Source organism: Toxotes jaculatrix, chromosome 6 (genome assembly GCF_017976425.1).
Source record: "Toxotes jaculatrix isolate fToxJac2 chromosome 6, fToxJac2.pri, whole genome shotgun sequence".
NCBI classification, from domain to species: domain Eukaryota; kingdom Metazoa; phylum Chordata; class Actinopteri; family Toxotidae; genus Toxotes; species Toxotes jaculatrix.
In genome coordinates, this window is record NC_054399.1 from 20,965,946 (window position 1) to 20,982,591 (window position 16,646).

The following is a 16,646-nucleotide window of genomic DNA, read 5'->3' on the forward strand; positions in this document are numbered from 1 at the left end:
ATGAAATAGAATCTGCACAGAGTTTAGTTGTTTTGATTCATTTCATTTTAAACTAAACAGCTTCTAACAACACAACAAAATTCATTACAATGCAGTACTATAAAGGTAAAAGGTAAACAAAACTGAAGAAAATTACTCTGGGTGGGTTGTTTATTTAGCGAGCTGATTGACCTGCCAGGATATAATAAAATGATGATGACTCTTGTCCCACGAGCAAACAACACAATTAGTGCTTGTGAGCAGTTCAGACGTAACATTGTTGTGGATTTTGTCCAAAAATATAGAAGTTTTTAAAAAAAAAAATAAATAAATCAGAGCAAATGGTAGAGAGAGAAAACAGGTTGGTGACACATGTGAACACCTGCTGTAAATTTTCATTGGATTGTTCACTATCCCTGCTGTTTATTATCAATGGTCATGTTTTAATATCAGATGTGTGTAACTGAAAGAATAGTCTGCAATCGCTGAGACATTTTTGTGTTTATATCTTTGACCATAAAACCACTGGCTTACTCTGCCAAATGAAATTCTAATCAGCTATGCCTGCTCATGACAAACGTTTAGCAGTGAAGTGATTTAAAGTTTTCATCAAGAAATGATTGGAGTCATGCTATAACGCTGAATCCCCTCACTACCTCAGACATCATGTCATTGCCTCACATGACCAATGATTCACAATGATCTGATAGGCTGATAGGTTTCTTTACAGAGAGTCAGTTAATACTGTATAGGTGGCTTTGATGGGACTCAGTGCTCACTACTGCTCTGTCGTCTGCATCACTGCCTTCCCTCTGCCCTTCATCTCTACCTTGCTTTTCTCTCCTCTCTCCATGTCTTCCCCGTGTCTTTACTTGTGATTCCAAAAAGCCTGGGGTTTTATTCCATTCCCCTCTTCATTCTCTCCTCCATCTGTCTCTTTGGGAGATCGCCAGTTAACCAAAGAGAGGCCACGTCTGATTCTGTGTATTGCAAGTTACTTGTACCAGTATTCTCAGTCGTGATCAACCCCACTGGCCTCTTTAGCATCCTAAAGCGTAGTGTAAGACAGAGTTAGGAGCAGAGGGAACATAGGAGATTCTGCAAATTATCTTATATGCTGTATGTTATATTTAAACAAAGCTCAGCAGCACAGTGATTGTATACATAGAGATTATATTTGCTCCCATGGGAATAGAGCCTATTGCACAAAAATAAACACACTGTACATGAAAAAGCTCTTTGTCTATCGTTGGTCTTTAGTTGCTGCATAAGCTTCACTTTCTCTCTCGGTACAATGGAAAGGAATTTATTGAGAGTTTGAGAACGTTTTAACACTTAGCACATCAAGCACTAAGAGTTAAAAATCCTCAGCCCGCATACTCTGCACTGCCAAAAGTATGCCGACACCTGAGTATTACACTCATGCATGCATGCCGAACATCTCATTCCAACACTATGTGAATTTATATGCTGCTACAACAGCCTCCCCTCCTCTGGTTTCAGGCTTTCCACAAAATTTTTGGAACCCCGTCTGGTAGTGAGTCTGGTGTCAAGTAAAATATCAAATATTAAATTTACTGTAGAAAAACACACATGTATCCACTACACTGCAGTATCTCAGAGATGGTACTAATGATGTAGTTGTCCTAGACTGACCAATCAGATGCCTAAACACAGGAAGAAGCACCTATTTAGTTGTGTGTAAACAGGAAAGGTGGGGACCTTGTGATGATGGACTCAAGATGAAGAGATGCAGAAATCAAAAGATTCACAACCACCAACCTCCGTTAGCTTTGAGACCGTCCAACCAATCAGGTGTCAGAGTCGGAGACTGGGCCTCCTCCCTCTGGTTATTATTTAACTGCACTGAGGCAAAAAAAAAAAATGAATAGAAGGAATGTCATTTCATTGAATTTGCTCAGTATTGCGTGTCACTTGAGGTGGAGGCAATAAAAAAGTTTTTGCTGAATATCATGCAGCATCCAAAAGTTTTTCTTCGCCTTTCTCCTGGATTTTATTTTCTGCTGTAGCTGCGCTGCTGACAGTTTGCATTCATTTTGTTACTTTTCAAAACTTCCCCTTGAGTTTGTTTGACAGCTGGATGGATTCATGCAGCTGCTGGAGACAGTGAAAAAGACAGTGCCACAAGGAGGAGGGGGGGGGGTGACAGAAAGAGAAAGGGAGAGACAGAAGAAGAGAAGAGGAAATACCACATAAAGCAGCTGGTACAGCATTTTAATGATGATGATGTCCCTTGTAGAAAGCTTTTGATGGTTATCAAAATCCACCTCTTTAAGTCATTAAAATCCCAAGATTGAAGCTTGAGGCTGGTACCACTTGACTTTGAAAGTCAAAACTTCAAGAGGCACAAATGCTGTTCTGCTGCTAACGTGGTTTAAAACTGAGCTTCTTCTTCTAAACTGTGTCATAGCACGTTTTACTGTTCTACCTCAGGCAGCTTTCAGGCTCCTGTCAGCTTAAATCGATGATGCTGGACACAACTCTCATCAGAACACAGTTCATCGAGGATTTGGGCAAGACGAGGATTATAATGCCCACTGTTGTGTTGCATGTGCACGTGTGTGTGAGATGAGGAGTTATTATGCTCAAAGGTTATTTGTCTTCACCTCACGGAGCTCAAAGGACAAGCAGCTTAGCACAGCTGATTCTGATTGGTCACCACTACACAAGAATGGATTGTCACAGCAACCAAAAGACCTGGTTTCTAACTCATGTCCATGTCCATGCCCCATCTCCACCATAAACACTGAAACCTTTAGAGAGTTAAAAAAAAAACAAACAAAAAAAACAACCTTTCTGTTGTTGTGTAAAATCCAGGAAATCCAAAGAAAATCCAATCACTGTTGAAATCCTTTTGAACAGTTCCCTTTGTTTTTAGTGGAGGTAAAAACTGCTGCACCTTGATGCTGAGTAAGAGCTTATTTTTATGGCACGTCAGCTTTTTTAGAAAGCTGAGAGAAATGGCGAAGGTGAGAGTGAGAGCTGAACCCACTGTATTCATCTTCACTCTCTAGGAACATTTTTATTTTGGTGACTATATATCAATAATTGCACTGTAATTACATTTACAGAATGTCTTATATGGCGCAGATACAACACAGTAGAACTAAAACTGCTATTTTCAGTCGCTATATAAAAAAAGAAAATTAATAACCTTAACAAAGAGGTTTATTATGTTTTGAACTGATACTAGTGGGCAGAAAAGTAGGTTCTTTTTTCTAATATTGAATTATAGAAGAAGTACTCAAATCCTTCAGTCACTGTAAGTAAATACAGAGCTTTTCACCAGTAAAAACAACAGCCAGTTTAACCAGTTTAAGGAATACAGTTCTTTACAGTAAGAAACAATTCTTAAATTGGCAGATATTTTTTTCTAAAGCAGCAAATAAATTAGCCATTTTATGATACAAGATTTTTACCAGGTAACTGCAAAATTAAATGAAGATAACTCATAATGAATGTAAAATTTAAAGCACCAGCCTTCATGAAGGTGTAGTGAGTAAAACTTCCTCCACTTACTGGTTTTCAAAGGAGGAATTATAGCTATAGACAAATTCATTAATAAACACTCATATCTGGTTAAAGTGACATTATAATGTGTTAGAAAGTGGTTACTTCCCACCTGTGGTTGTGCTTCAACTCACACTTAACCTTCTCCCCTGACTTTGATTCGGCCTGTGAGTCACTCTGTATCAGTCAGAATCACAGGATGATGACAGTCAAACTGTCTTCCTGTCGTCACACTGATTACAGATAAACAACCGGTTCAGCAGTTCATGTGCACTGAGGCTCAGTGTCGCCGGATTACATATCACATATTTCACCTCAGCTGGAGGCGTTCACTTTGTGAAGGTGTTTGACTTTATGGCTCAATCGAGAAGTCATAAAAAAGAAAGAGGAGAAGTAAAAGAGGGGTGGAAATGAAGATGTTGGAAAGACAGGACAGGACAGGACAGGTCAGAAACAGTCCACTGTACTTTTACTGCTGTGTTGCGGTCCACACACACAGCCTGGTCCAGGATAAATGCCGCCGCTCAATGGGGGTGACATCATCTTGCAGGCTCTTATTAAAGGACAGCCTGTAAAAAAAAAAAAAACTCCCATCTATCGTTTCCATTGCTTATTTCTCCTCTCCGTCAGTCCTTCCATCCCTAGTCACCTCCTCCCTCCCTCTGCCTTCATTCCTCTATTATCTTTTAGTGCTCTTCGACTCCTCTGTTGCTCCCTCGTAATGTACATTATCCATCCATTCCCTCCCTCCCTACTCACCCCTTCAAATATACAGTACTCTACGTCCTTTTCACTTTGCTGTCATGCATCCCTCTTCTCTACAGCCCTCCCTCTCCACCAGTCATCGGTTCTGTTTGCCAGTGCGACTGCAGATGTGAAGGCGTTTTACTGCGACTATTGCATTGAACGTAATAACCCCCGGTGTGATTGTGATTAATCAGTGCATCTGTAGTAGTAGAGCTCCAATGCAAGCCAAACAAAGTGAACACAGCCAGCAGCTCTTACAGTGTGTTTTTCGTTCATCCGGCTCAGCTCGTATTCAGTCTGAATTTGTTCGTTGCGCTGGTACAACAGGAAAATCATGCTGCCCAGGCAGTGCATTAGTGGCTGTAACATACTGATTTTAACAGATATGCAACACAGAATAAAACAGAGGAGGAAAAACAAAACAAAATAAAGGTGACACAACATCTAAATCTTCTCTTTTGTAAGATAGTAGTAGTAGTAGTAGTAGAGCAAGTTTATCTTCCTCTTCCTTCCTGCCTCCCTCAGCCTAAAATCATAAAAATAACTGAGTTAGACGGCTGCTACTTTAATTTGATATATTACACCCCTCTGAACCACAGCAGAGCATCATCTCAGCCTCACTTCTGTGTCAAATTTAGCTCGTGGTCCCTGAAATGCTTCATTGGAGAGAATTAAGAATCACCAACATGAACAATGTGACATTTCCCCCCAAAGGATCCAGTCAGCATACTGTTTTGTCTTCATTAATTTGATGAGACGTCTGAGGTGGACTCCATGCCATTAAATTAGCCTACAAAAGGGTTTTTAAGTAGCTTCACCTAGTTTGCTGTGATCAGCCTGCCACAGAAACACTTGGTAAAATAAGGCACTGCACTAATGCAATGTAGACAGTTTTGTTAGGTAGATAATAGTGTATCAGCATGATTCATATGGGTCATTTATGATCATTTTTGGCTGAAAAATGTAGTACAGGCCCAAAACTTGGCTGTAAGTTATACTGTACATAGAATCTGATTCCATACAGTGAAACCAATGCAGCTGCAGAACGTGACTCAATGACTTGAGTTCAATTTTCCTGCCCCAGGTGTTTTCCACTGCTGCACAAACACACACATGCGACACAAGTCACACCACTCTGGTCAGTGTCTCTGCTTCAAACTAGACACAAACAAAATCATTGCATGTGCCTGTTGTGATCTGTTCTTTTGTTTTCCGTGTAGAAGCTGTAATAGGAGAGGCCGATTTCCCGTCATATATGGAGACATGGAGACTGAGGGCAGAGGGGTCTATTCTAATGACCTTAGAGAGAGAGAGATAAGAAAAAGAGAGGCAGAGAATGAGTGGTATATTAATGAAAGGATCCGCAAGGATTCAGTTTCATGGGGGCGCTCATAGACATATTTCCAATTTCATGTACATGGCTCAGTAATTCCCTTAGAGAGGTGTGTGTGTGTGTGTGTGTGTGTGTGTGTCTGTGTCTGTGTGTCTATCTGTGTGTGTGGATGTTAGTGCCCCCTTGTAGCTCACTGCATTGAACTTGTTCATTCCATGTGGGTTTGGATCAAAGTCTTCTCCAGAGAGCTCCTCCATGTTGATCCTCAGTCTTCAAGGCTCTACCATTCAGTGTCCTCAGGCAGGATTTTTTTTTTTTTTTAAAGATCACTTTGCACCAGGTAGCTTTGAACAGCTGCAGCACATGGGCCTGCTCCCAGCCACTTCCAGGGGAAAGAGCAGAATTTTCGGTTATAACTATACACTGCAGTATTATCAGCTGCAGCAGGACCATCCTCTAGTTTTGAGCTGGAGCATGACACTGGGCTGTGTATGTGACAGACAGTGTGTATGTGACTGCACTAAGTCAGAGTGAACTGTCTAACATGACATTTGATGCCAAAGATCACTGATGAACCTTCTTTTTTTTTAAATAATGTAGGACCGATAGAAATACTAAAAAAAACAATATATATTGTTCATGTTCACCAGTTCTGACTGTATGTTCATGCAGCACAGGAATATAACATGGAATCTTATAATGGATAGAATTACTTTTTGCAGATATTGTAGACAATTAGAAACAATTTTACTTATATCTTATATCTATATGTTACTTAAATCCAAATAGAAATCCATTGTAGCACCACTTCTGCGTCTCAACAGGATACTGATGCGTCCTTGGCTTGTTTTATTTTTGTTTATAAAAACTTGCCACCAAGAAGCTCTGCTTAAATTACAGAATAAAACAGGAAACTAATGTTTTTGTACAGTGCAAGAAATAGAAATACAGACTATCTACTGCATATGGCCGAAGGATTCAGCTGTGAATTCTCAGGAACAGGTTAAAAAAAATGTAAGCTGATAAGTTCAGGGAGGTGCCTGCGTCACTCCGGTGTGTGTGTGTTTATGTACGTCAGGTGTAGGTAGGTGTGTATGGAGGCAGGTCCCTGGCATTTGGGTGGGGTCATGTCGATGACATCACGTTAGGAGGCACTGGGTGGAAAGCCAAGAAAGGAAGACAGCGAGCGGGATTCACACAGCGTGCCAGTGTTGCTCGAGACAAAGTGTGAGAAAAGGATATGTGTGTGTTACACTGTAAGGACAAAAACCAAAGTGTGTGTGAGTTTGTATGTGTTTGCCGTGAAGTGTGTGTTTGAAGAAGGGAGGAAGAGGCAACGATGCAGAGACCCAGCAGCTGTCACGTAAGTGTGTCTCTGTGTGTGTGTGTGTCGTGTGTGTGTGTGTTAGTGGTGGGGGTGTGTTGTGGTGCAGGTGTTTTTGCTGACTCTGCATCCTGTCAGGTTGTTACCTGATTTTTCTGTCCTTCACTTTTTTTCCAAACTCTCTGGGCTCAGAGGATTAAACTTACTGCTCAATCAGCCCATCGTCTGTCAGGTGATACACGTGTGTGTCTCTACCTCTCATACCATGGTGCACCCTGACTTTCTGACATTTTATTTTTTGGGTGACCTTCAATCAGTTTGGTTTTAAAAGGTCTTAACATATTTGTTCTCACATGCTGAAATTTTAGGCTGAAAAATAAAATTGACTTTGTTTTTTTTTAAACTGGCCTCAAGGCTTTTAATTTCAGAACGCATGTTTTTGTTTTAATTGACTAAACTATTGTGCGTTAGTTGTGTTGCCTTGTCATGTGTTTGTAACTGTGGCTATGTTTTTTTAAATAGTAGCAACTGGAAGTTTGCCTCATAGAGAAATGTATGTTATAAATAAAACTTGTAGTGATGATAAAGGTAGAGTAGATAGAGGAGGAGTAGGAGCAGCAGGTGCAGCAGTAGTAGAAGTACTCATACTAATAATTACTCTCCTTGTATATAACTGATATTTCTAAATGTGTACATAAGTATGTTGAACTATGTTAAAAGTGTCTATATTGTGACTAAAGGGGTTGCAGTCCAGTAAGGTTGGGAACCACTGACTCTGCCACCATCACCATCACTCATGGTGAAGAACAGTGGTTTCATTCCCCCCAGACACTCACATCAGCTTCCTATTCCCTCCAGATCTCCTCTACCTTTTCTGCCAGAGCTTGCATCTTTATCTTATGTTTCATTTCATCTTCTGTGTAGTGTATGCCATTGTATTGTATGCCATTGCTGTACCTGTGACTTTGGAGCTTTGACCTCAGTACAGTTTGTTTTTGTGAATTAATGAAACTGTTATGATCATTGTCAGTCTTGAGTTTTTGAAGTTTGGAAGCGTCAGCTTTACTCCTGTAACTGCTAAATATTTCATTATTTAACTTTAATTAGCTGTTGTCAAAGATATTGATGAATGGATGAAGACACTGATGCCTGTTTTTTTTGTTTTTTAATTTGCAGTTCTCCAGAGATCAGTTCATTCTGGACTGTCCTTCAGAAAAACTTCGCAGAGAGCTGGAGGAAGAACTGAAGATGAACTGTGAGGAGCCGAGAAGCCACGCATGGTACCACGGAGCAATTCCCAGACAGGTAACACACACACACATTCGCACACACACACACATAAATCTGAGTCATGAGTCCCTCCCTTTAAAAGCCTGGTTAAAAACTTGTTGAACCAGATCACCTATTATTAGGCTGCCATGCTGCACACACAGTGCGTACAGGAAGATTAGAGCTTAAACAGAGGCCTCGGCTGTAGGACTGGGGTTGTAACATTAGGTCAGCGTTTAAAAAGCCTCTCTCTGTGTAGTGTGTATATATGTGTGTGTGTGTCTTTGTGTGTGTGTGTGTGTGTGTGTGTGTCTGTGTGTGTGTGTGTGTGAGAGAGAGAGAGAGAGAGAGAGAGAGAGAGAGAGAGAGAGAGAGAGAGAGAGAGAGATTGTGTGTTCCATGTGAAAGCCAGCTCTGAGATGTAATCATTTTTAATAAGCTGCTTCCTTTGGCTAAACTAAACTACCATTATATACTATACAAACACTTGCTTAATTAAAGTCTGTAAGTGTGTGTAAAGGGTTGTGTGTGTCTTTGAGTGTGTCGTTGTGAGAGATAGAGAGAGAGAGAAACAGAGAGGCAGCAAATGTAACAAGAGTGAAATGTAAATAGAAAAATGAAGAAACATTTCCAGCTTATTTGTTGTTACCTGTCAAACCAAAACATCTTTCTAACTTTTGCATGAAATTAAATCTCATGTTTGTGATTTTTGTGCCTCCTAATGTCCAAGTTTCTAATTGTGTATTGATTCCTTGAAGTGAAATCATTTATTCTTGTTTTATAACAACTGGAGGTTTGTGACTACTGAGTTTTATATTTAGACTTGTATAAAGTTTTATGTCTGCAAGTAGGTCTACAACTAAAGATTATTTTCATCATCAGTGAGTCTGAATGTAAGAAAATAGAGAAAAGTGATCACATTGTTTGTTCTTTCTAACCAGCCATCCAAACCCAAATATGTCCAATTTAATATCATCTACACAAAAAGCATCAAATTCACTCATTTGAGAAACTGAGGCCTTTAAAATAACGATACATCATTTATCAGAATTGTTGCCACTTACTTTTCTGTCTGAACTATACACATATGTTCAGCACACATAAGTTAACACAAGGTCCATTTACCGGCTTTGTCTGATAAATCATCCCTTTAAAGAGACACAGGTCAAAAAGGTTGGGAAGCAGTGGTAGGAAACATTAGTGGAAATCTACATGAAACTTTTCTTGCTGTATAAATACTGTAACAGGCTGAGGCTTTAAATATCTTCATGTCTTACGTAACTGCTGCAGACCAGCCGGCACTGAGCTCATAAAGAAGGTAACAGTATAACAGCCTACCATTATTAGATTTAATTAAATGTTTGGACTATAAACAAACACTGTGTGCCTCTGTGTGCGTGTGTGTGTGCCTCTGTGTGTGTATGTATGTGTGTGTGCCCATATATAACACTCTGTATGGTTTCAGGTCGCAGAAAACTTGGTGCAGCGTGATGGAGATTTCTTGATCCGTGATTCACTGTCGAGTCCAGGAAGTTATGTTCTGACCTGCCAATGGCGAAATGCTGCCCAGCACTTTAAAATCAACAAGAAGGTGAGACCATGTACAGCCACAAACGTAAAGGTGGTGTCATAGAAATGCCAGTGTCTCTAATCAAAAAGCCTTTCCATCTTCCCCACATTTCAACTTAAAAATATCCCATCAAATTTCACATCAGAAACCTGATTTACTTGAGCCTTAATTTGAAAATCATTTATTGATGGTAAATGTAAGATTCGATATTCTGAGTCCATTGGTTTTTTTTTTAGCACTTAATATAAAATGAGAGTGCAACTACAATAAAGTAATAAATGATAAATAACTTGACTGATGCCATCTCTTCTTCAGGTGGTGATGCTGAATGAAGCCTACTCCAGAGTCGAGTACCGGCTAGAAAGAGAAGGGTTTGACAGTGTCCCTGCACTTATTAGATACTACGTCGGCAATAGAAAACCTGTCTCACAGGTGAGTTCAGCCAAGGTTTTTAGAACCAAACTTGCCTAATGAAAAACATCCTCTGATACAGCAGATTTTTCTCTGGTCAGTTTTACATTTAGAAGTAAAAAGCTTTCACTGTCATGGTGTTTGATCGAGAAAACATGTTGCGTTTGTCTCATCTTTTCTTCTGTGTGCATGTTTATATATTAAGGTGGTAGGAGCCATAATCTTCCAGCCAATCAACAGAGGCCTTCCGCTACGCTGCTTGGAGGAAAAGTACGGATTATCCAGCGGTCATCGAGAGGCGGGGCTTATGGTACAAGAGAGGCGGAGTCAGAAACGTCTCAGCCTCAACATCACCAACGGACACACGCACAACAACACACACACCGTGCACGACAGCACACACTGCCAGGACAACGGCATGGGCCGAGGCAGCCAGCTCAGGTTGGTACACAACTACTCTTAGAAACCAGCACAAGCACACTGATTAACCAGTGATTTGAGTGGGTTTCTATGAGTTATTTGTACTTGAGTGTTTTCATTTCATGCTGTTCTGCTTCACTACATTTCAAACCCATATCTTACACTTTTTAGGGCACCACATTTATTTGGCAACATAAGTTTCATACAAAACATACAATCAGCTTCTAAAATAAAATACATGGTTCATTTTACAAAGTCCTTTCTTGAGTGAAAGTGAAAAAATCTGACAGTGCAGTAATAATATTCCAGCCTGTTTTCACTGCAGTTCCAAATATTTCATTAAACAGTTTAATTTTTCATAACTTTTTTCATAACTCTTGTGTAGCAACATGCTTCAGTCTGTCTTCTTCTGAAGCTACAGGCTGTCATTTTTTTTTTAAATGAAGTCTTTCACTTCATAATTTCACTGAAAGCTTTTGAATGCTTGAGTTTTATTTCTTATGAAGTATTTTTCACATTGTGAATGATGTGTTTGTTTGTTGTTTCTGGACAATTATATATTGAGCATGTGTAAATTGTTTTCTGTGATTAATATATGTTAACAACTGTTTTTTTTTTCTCCATTACTTAGAGTGGGTAGTGGGCTACAGACCAAATGACATGCTGTGTGCTGCCTTTAAATAATGGAGACTCACCTTTACTCAATCTCATTCTCTGTCTTTGTTTCTCTTTCTCTCACACACTCTCTAAAAGCCTTAAATCAAGCCCCTTTAAATCCCTTCCCGCTTTTAAGCTTTTAACTCACAGCCCTGAGCTTTACATTCATCATCTAGGCGGTAGGTTGTATATACGACATGTTCCAAATGTATCATAAGTCCTCTATAAATAAAGACACGGTGTACGACTTTTCCGCTGAAAGGAACAGAAGTGTGTAATTTCACGCTGCATAGGAGTACATGGAGCATAATGTACAGGGTCCATATCTGTCTGAGTAAAGAGGCAGAGCGGGAGTCAGGAAGAGATAAATATATGGTCCAGAGAATAACAGAACAAAGAGATAGCGAAGGAAAGAACAGTAAAAGGAAAGAAAAATAAGAGGAGAAAGGATAAAGAAAAAAAGGCTGTGTTGATATCCTGGTCTTCAGAGGACTTCTTTCTTTCTTTGTAATGTACCTTTGATTCTGACATTCTTCACCTTTTGATTCAACCAAAATAGGTTTAATTGATTTCTCCTTAATGCATGTTAATATGTGAATATGTTATGTATGGATATTGATAGTTTCCAACATCCTCTTCTGCTCAGGTTGAAGGATCGCTGTGGCAGCCAACCAGCAAGTCTCAATCAAGTCCAGGAGAGGCGACGCCCACTCAAGGCGCACCAGTCAGAGAGCTTCTTACCTCTTGGTGAGTAAAAATGGTCGTAGCATGCTTCAGATGAAGTGCTTGTCGGATCACGCGTCAGAAAAGGGTTGCTGAGCTGAATAATGTTCAGAAAATTCAATATGGACATAAATTCAAAACAAAGACAACAAGCAAAGATAAGCAGACATAGCAGATGACACAGGAGAGAAAAAGAAAAGAACAATTAATAAAATATATACAACTACATAAAATGTGTATGAACAGGTCGAACTGGTATTATAAACTGTAATAAGTTACTTTACATACATTAGTTTTATTTTTTCATGAAAAAAACACTGAACATTTGCCTTCAGATCAGACGATAGATGATACATCCTAGTTTGAAGCTGTATGACTTTTATGAATTTATTTAATCTGTATAAAAAATCTGAAAAACAACTTGTGATCAGCGTGTCTGTTTTATATTGAACACTTTGCCCTCTCTTCTCACGCTCACCTCATCTTGTCCTTTATTCATGTCCCTTCATTTCTTCTCTTTTGGTTTACACGCTTCCTTTCCTTTATTCTGCACTCCTCTTTCTGTAACCACCCTTACTTATCTTCACTATTTCCTGTTCTTTCCGCTCTCATTGTTTTCTCTCCTCCCATCCTGCAGGATCCAAACCCCATCCCCAGCAGCCTCCTGACCAGCTCCTTCCCAGCCCTAACCCCAAGTCTCCAGTGTTTCGGACGGGCAGTGAACCGGTACTGAGCCCCTCTGTCCCACGGAGATCAGCAGAGCCTCTGGCAGGTCAGTAGATGTATATTGTGTGTTGTGCCTGAGCAATCCTGTTTTGTTTTTTTTAATGATAGTTCTTTTCATACATACAGACTCAATGCAGTGAGATACAAGGCAAAACAATAAGAACAAATCCACCCTCTATTTCTATGGAGGGCAGATTTGAAACAGAAAACACAGACATCAGTGCGGGTAACCACATGAGTCGAGGATAAAATGAAGTAGCCTGGTTCCAGACCTCTGAATCATGAATGAATGAAGTGCAGTTAAATGGCCGGGCAGTCTGATTATCTAAATGGCTAAAAATAAAGTTGTTCTGCTTGCCAAGGCCTTTAAAAACCTCTGTGGGGCTTTTAACATTACTCAATCGCTGTACCACTTAGGTGTAGGTGGATTTTGTCTCCTTATTTGCTCCTGCCATTGTTTGCATGCAAATAGGAAATTCAATTTAACCTCATGCTTTTGTCCATACTGTGGTTCTCTGATTCAAATTTATTATCAAAAAGTAAATAAAAGACAGATTGTGTTGTTTGTTCTGTCACAGAACGGAGATAAAAAAAAAATGTCTTAAATACAACAAAGCTTTTTTTTTTTTTTTTAAACAAATCCAATATCAGGGAGTTACTATATTGATTAAATTTAGTTCCAAAAATAAAGCAACAGGCGTAACTGATAAAACATACTGTGTGATAAAGTCATGATGGAGCTGTTTGTGTGTCTCCAGGCCAGGCGATCCGGGGATCTGACAGCCAGCTGTGTCCTAAACCGCCACCCAAACCCAGCAAAGTGCCGCTGGCTCGACTGCCTCGCTCCCCCTGCCTTCAGCCCCTGGTTCCCCCTTCCAGCTCCTCCAGCCACACAGACTCCTCCTCAGCCTCCTCCATCTTTGCTGCACCTTCCCCGGATTCCACATGTGTGGAAAGTCCTTCTTCTACATGGAGGAGTGGAGGTAAGGTTTTATTCACGTAGAGCTTTACACGCAGTAAATCATCAACCCTCAAGTCGGTGCAGGTTGTGGGAACATTAGCTTAGCTTTATAAAGTTAATTTAGATTCAGTGTTTTGTGCTTTAGCTGCTTCGTAATGCTGCATAAAGTTTCCCTGGATAGAACATACTGACCTTATTGACATTAACTTTTTTTAACTGCCCTGAATCTTTACCTGTACATCCTGCTTTAATATCAGTTTTATTGTTTCTGTACAATTATTATTATTATTATTTTTATTATTATTATTATTATGTGGGCAACAGCACATTTTTCTAACATATTTACAGCTCTCTTTGTTAATGTCATTATCCTTCTTAAATAAACCAGTGGATAAATGCAAAGGAATTATAAGTAAGCAACTTTCAATGCTGTGATTATTGTCCCACAGTCACCACAGGCCCTCCTGTTCCTCCAGTGAAGCCCCTGAAGTTTCATCATCAGCTCCTCTCTGCAGACTCCTACAGCTCCTCCAGTTCTTTACCTTCACCTCCTGAACCGGTTCACTATCCAGATTCAGAGACAATAGCAGGACGGACTGAACAGCTGCAGCCGAGCCCTGCAGATCTGAGGTCCTGCAGCCCGCTGGAGTGGGAGGAACCAAACTCGCCAAACTCCATCACAGACGACGCCCTCGGACTTCAGCTGCCGCCCTGCAGCTATGTGGAGAGGCTGAGGAGAGAGGCGGAAGGAGGGAGAGAGGAGGAGGGGGAGGGCAAGGAGGCGGGAGGTCGCAGAGGACTGGACAGAAGCTCCTACCATCACGCCATCGCAGCCTTAGAAAACACCAGCGAGGAAGAGGAGGAGGATGCAGGGAGGGAGGAGGAGAAGGATAAGACGAGGGACAAAGAGAGGAGCAGTTTCCAGCGGCCGGTCATTGAAACGGAGTCGACGTTCAGACCAGCAGAGTTCGGATCTCGACTCCTGCCGCCAGAAAACAAACCACTGGAGATGGTGGTGTTGAAGAAAGCGAAGGAGCTGCTGCTCAGCCACAATCACCACAGTATAGCCAGACACCTGCTGATGGCTGACTGCCAGGTAACACACACAGTGTTTTTTCTATAGTTGTGAGGACACTTATCGACATAATTTCCTAGCTCCTTAGCCTAACCTTAGCCATCACAACTAAATGCCTAATCCTCACCCTAACCCTAAACTAATTCTAACCTGAACGCTGAAATCAACTCTGAACCCTCACACAGACATTTGAAGTTGTGAGGGCCGACCACAGTGTCCTCACAATGACAAGTTTCAAACCAAAATTTGTCACACAACCATAGAAAGACATGTACACACACATACACACACACACACACACACACCTATTTTAGACAATCAGCACAGGTGCAGAGAAAATTCAACTCACACCAGACAGATATACACACGTGTGTGTAATCTGGAGGTAAACATGTTTCCTGCTGCTATTACACACACACATCCTCAGTGTGTCTGTGTGCGCTACTGAAAATTAGATTTCTGTCCTGTGGCTGATGTAACTGCTGCAATAAAATGATCCTCATGATGCAGGACAGACACTGAGAAAGAAAACAACCCACCACCAAACAAACTACTATGCCTAAACAACACAGACACACACAGACACAGACACACACACAGACACACACACACACACACACACACACACACACACACACACACACAGACAGAGAAGAAGAGAGGAAGATAAAAAAGACTAAATGAAATCGACAGCCCCTCGTAAAACCTTTTTTGTTCTCCAGGTTGCCAGGATACTGGGAGTAACTCCAGATCTTAAAGGTCAGATGGGCGTCTCCTCCGGTCTGGAGCTGGTGACGCTGCCACACGGTCGACAGCTGAGACTGGACCTGATGGAAAGGTACACATCATACACATGTTATATACACACACAACAACTTCTCCGCACCTACCGGTGTAGCACTGAGGAGGTTTCCCATCAAATAACAGTCTTCCAAAATGTGTAATGCTCTCTATATTAAAAAAAAAGTTCACTATCACACCTAAAGCTCACAATAAACATGTAAAGGAACTGTGACAAATTGCTGATTTTACCTTTCTATTTGTGTACAAATGAAACAAACAGAGCCAGACAGGCTGTTTCAACCTTTTTTCAGTCTGTATGCTAAGCTAAGCTAAGCTCTGGCTGTAGCATCACTTTAAACAAAACTAACATTTTTTACACTAAACAAAAAATTATAACAAGAAAAAAAATAAATATAAATATGAATAAATGAATAAATAAACCCAATAAACTGTTCAATTAAACAATAAAATTGAATTGTAAACTGTAATTTAAGCCATTACCTGTGGCTCTGTGATGTTGACATGACAGGGTATTAAGCATTTAATTAAATAGATGGATGTAAATGGAGGTGGAAATAGGGCCACATCAGCTACTAAAGAAAAAGGGATTAAATGGTCCAAGAAGGAAAAATCCCTGTATGGCTGAACTGACCTCAGCTTATCACCATTCATCTTAAGGGGTCACAAGCCGAGAAGGTTGGAAACTGGTTTTGACAGGTTTAGATAAGCAGCCTGCACTAAACTGAACACTGAGATGATGTCAGCAGTGATTACAGGTGCTGATTCACTGAGGAGGCTGAAGGAAAACATTCCTCCTGCAGCCTCTGAAAGATCAGATCAGAAACCGACAGAGCAAAACAGACACAGGCATTATGTTGTGTTGATGATTCTCCTCCTCCTCCTGTCTCTCCCAGACACCACACCATGGCGATAGGTGTTGCTGTGGATATCCTGGGATGTACGGGTAGTGTGGAGGAGCGGGCATCCACGCTGAATCGCATCATCCTGGTCGCGTTGGAGCTGAAGGACACGGTGGGCGACCTGTTCGCTTTCACGGCCCTGATGAAAGCTCTGGACCTGCCGCAGGTAACACACACACACACACACACACACACACACAGAGTAGTAAGTAAAGAG

The 16,646-nt window shown here is 40.7% G+C and overlaps 1 protein-coding gene across 3 annotated transcripts in view; it reads left to right on the plus strand.

The window, feature by feature from the left end:
• bcar3 (BCAR3 adaptor protein, NSP family member) overlaps positions 1-16,646 on the plus strand; it is a 44,731-nt gene that overhangs the window by 24,795 nt on the left and 3,290 nt on the right. For 2 of the 3 annotated variants that reach the window (XM_041040966.1, XM_041040967.1), the window contains 10 exons: positions 8,091-8,219; positions 9,649-9,774; positions 10,069-10,185; positions 10,370-10,605; positions 11,888-11,988; positions 12,602-12,736; positions 13,449-13,673; positions 14,101-14,747; positions 15,449-15,564; positions 16,424-16,595. In XM_041040966.1, coding sequence (XP_040896900.1) covers positions 8,091-8,219; positions 9,649-9,774; positions 10,069-10,185; positions 10,370-10,605; positions 11,888-11,988; positions 12,602-12,736; positions 13,449-13,673; positions 14,101-14,747; positions 15,449-15,564; positions 16,424-16,595 — 2,004 coding nt within the window. Of the gene's footprint in view, positions 1-6,566; positions 6,954-8,090; positions 8,220-9,648; positions 9,775-10,068; positions 10,186-10,369; positions 10,606-11,887; positions 11,989-12,601; positions 12,737-13,448; positions 13,674-14,100; positions 14,748-15,448; positions 15,565-16,423; positions 16,596-16,646 lie in introns of those variants that run through there. The other variant, XM_041040968.1, reaches the window with a different exon arrangement.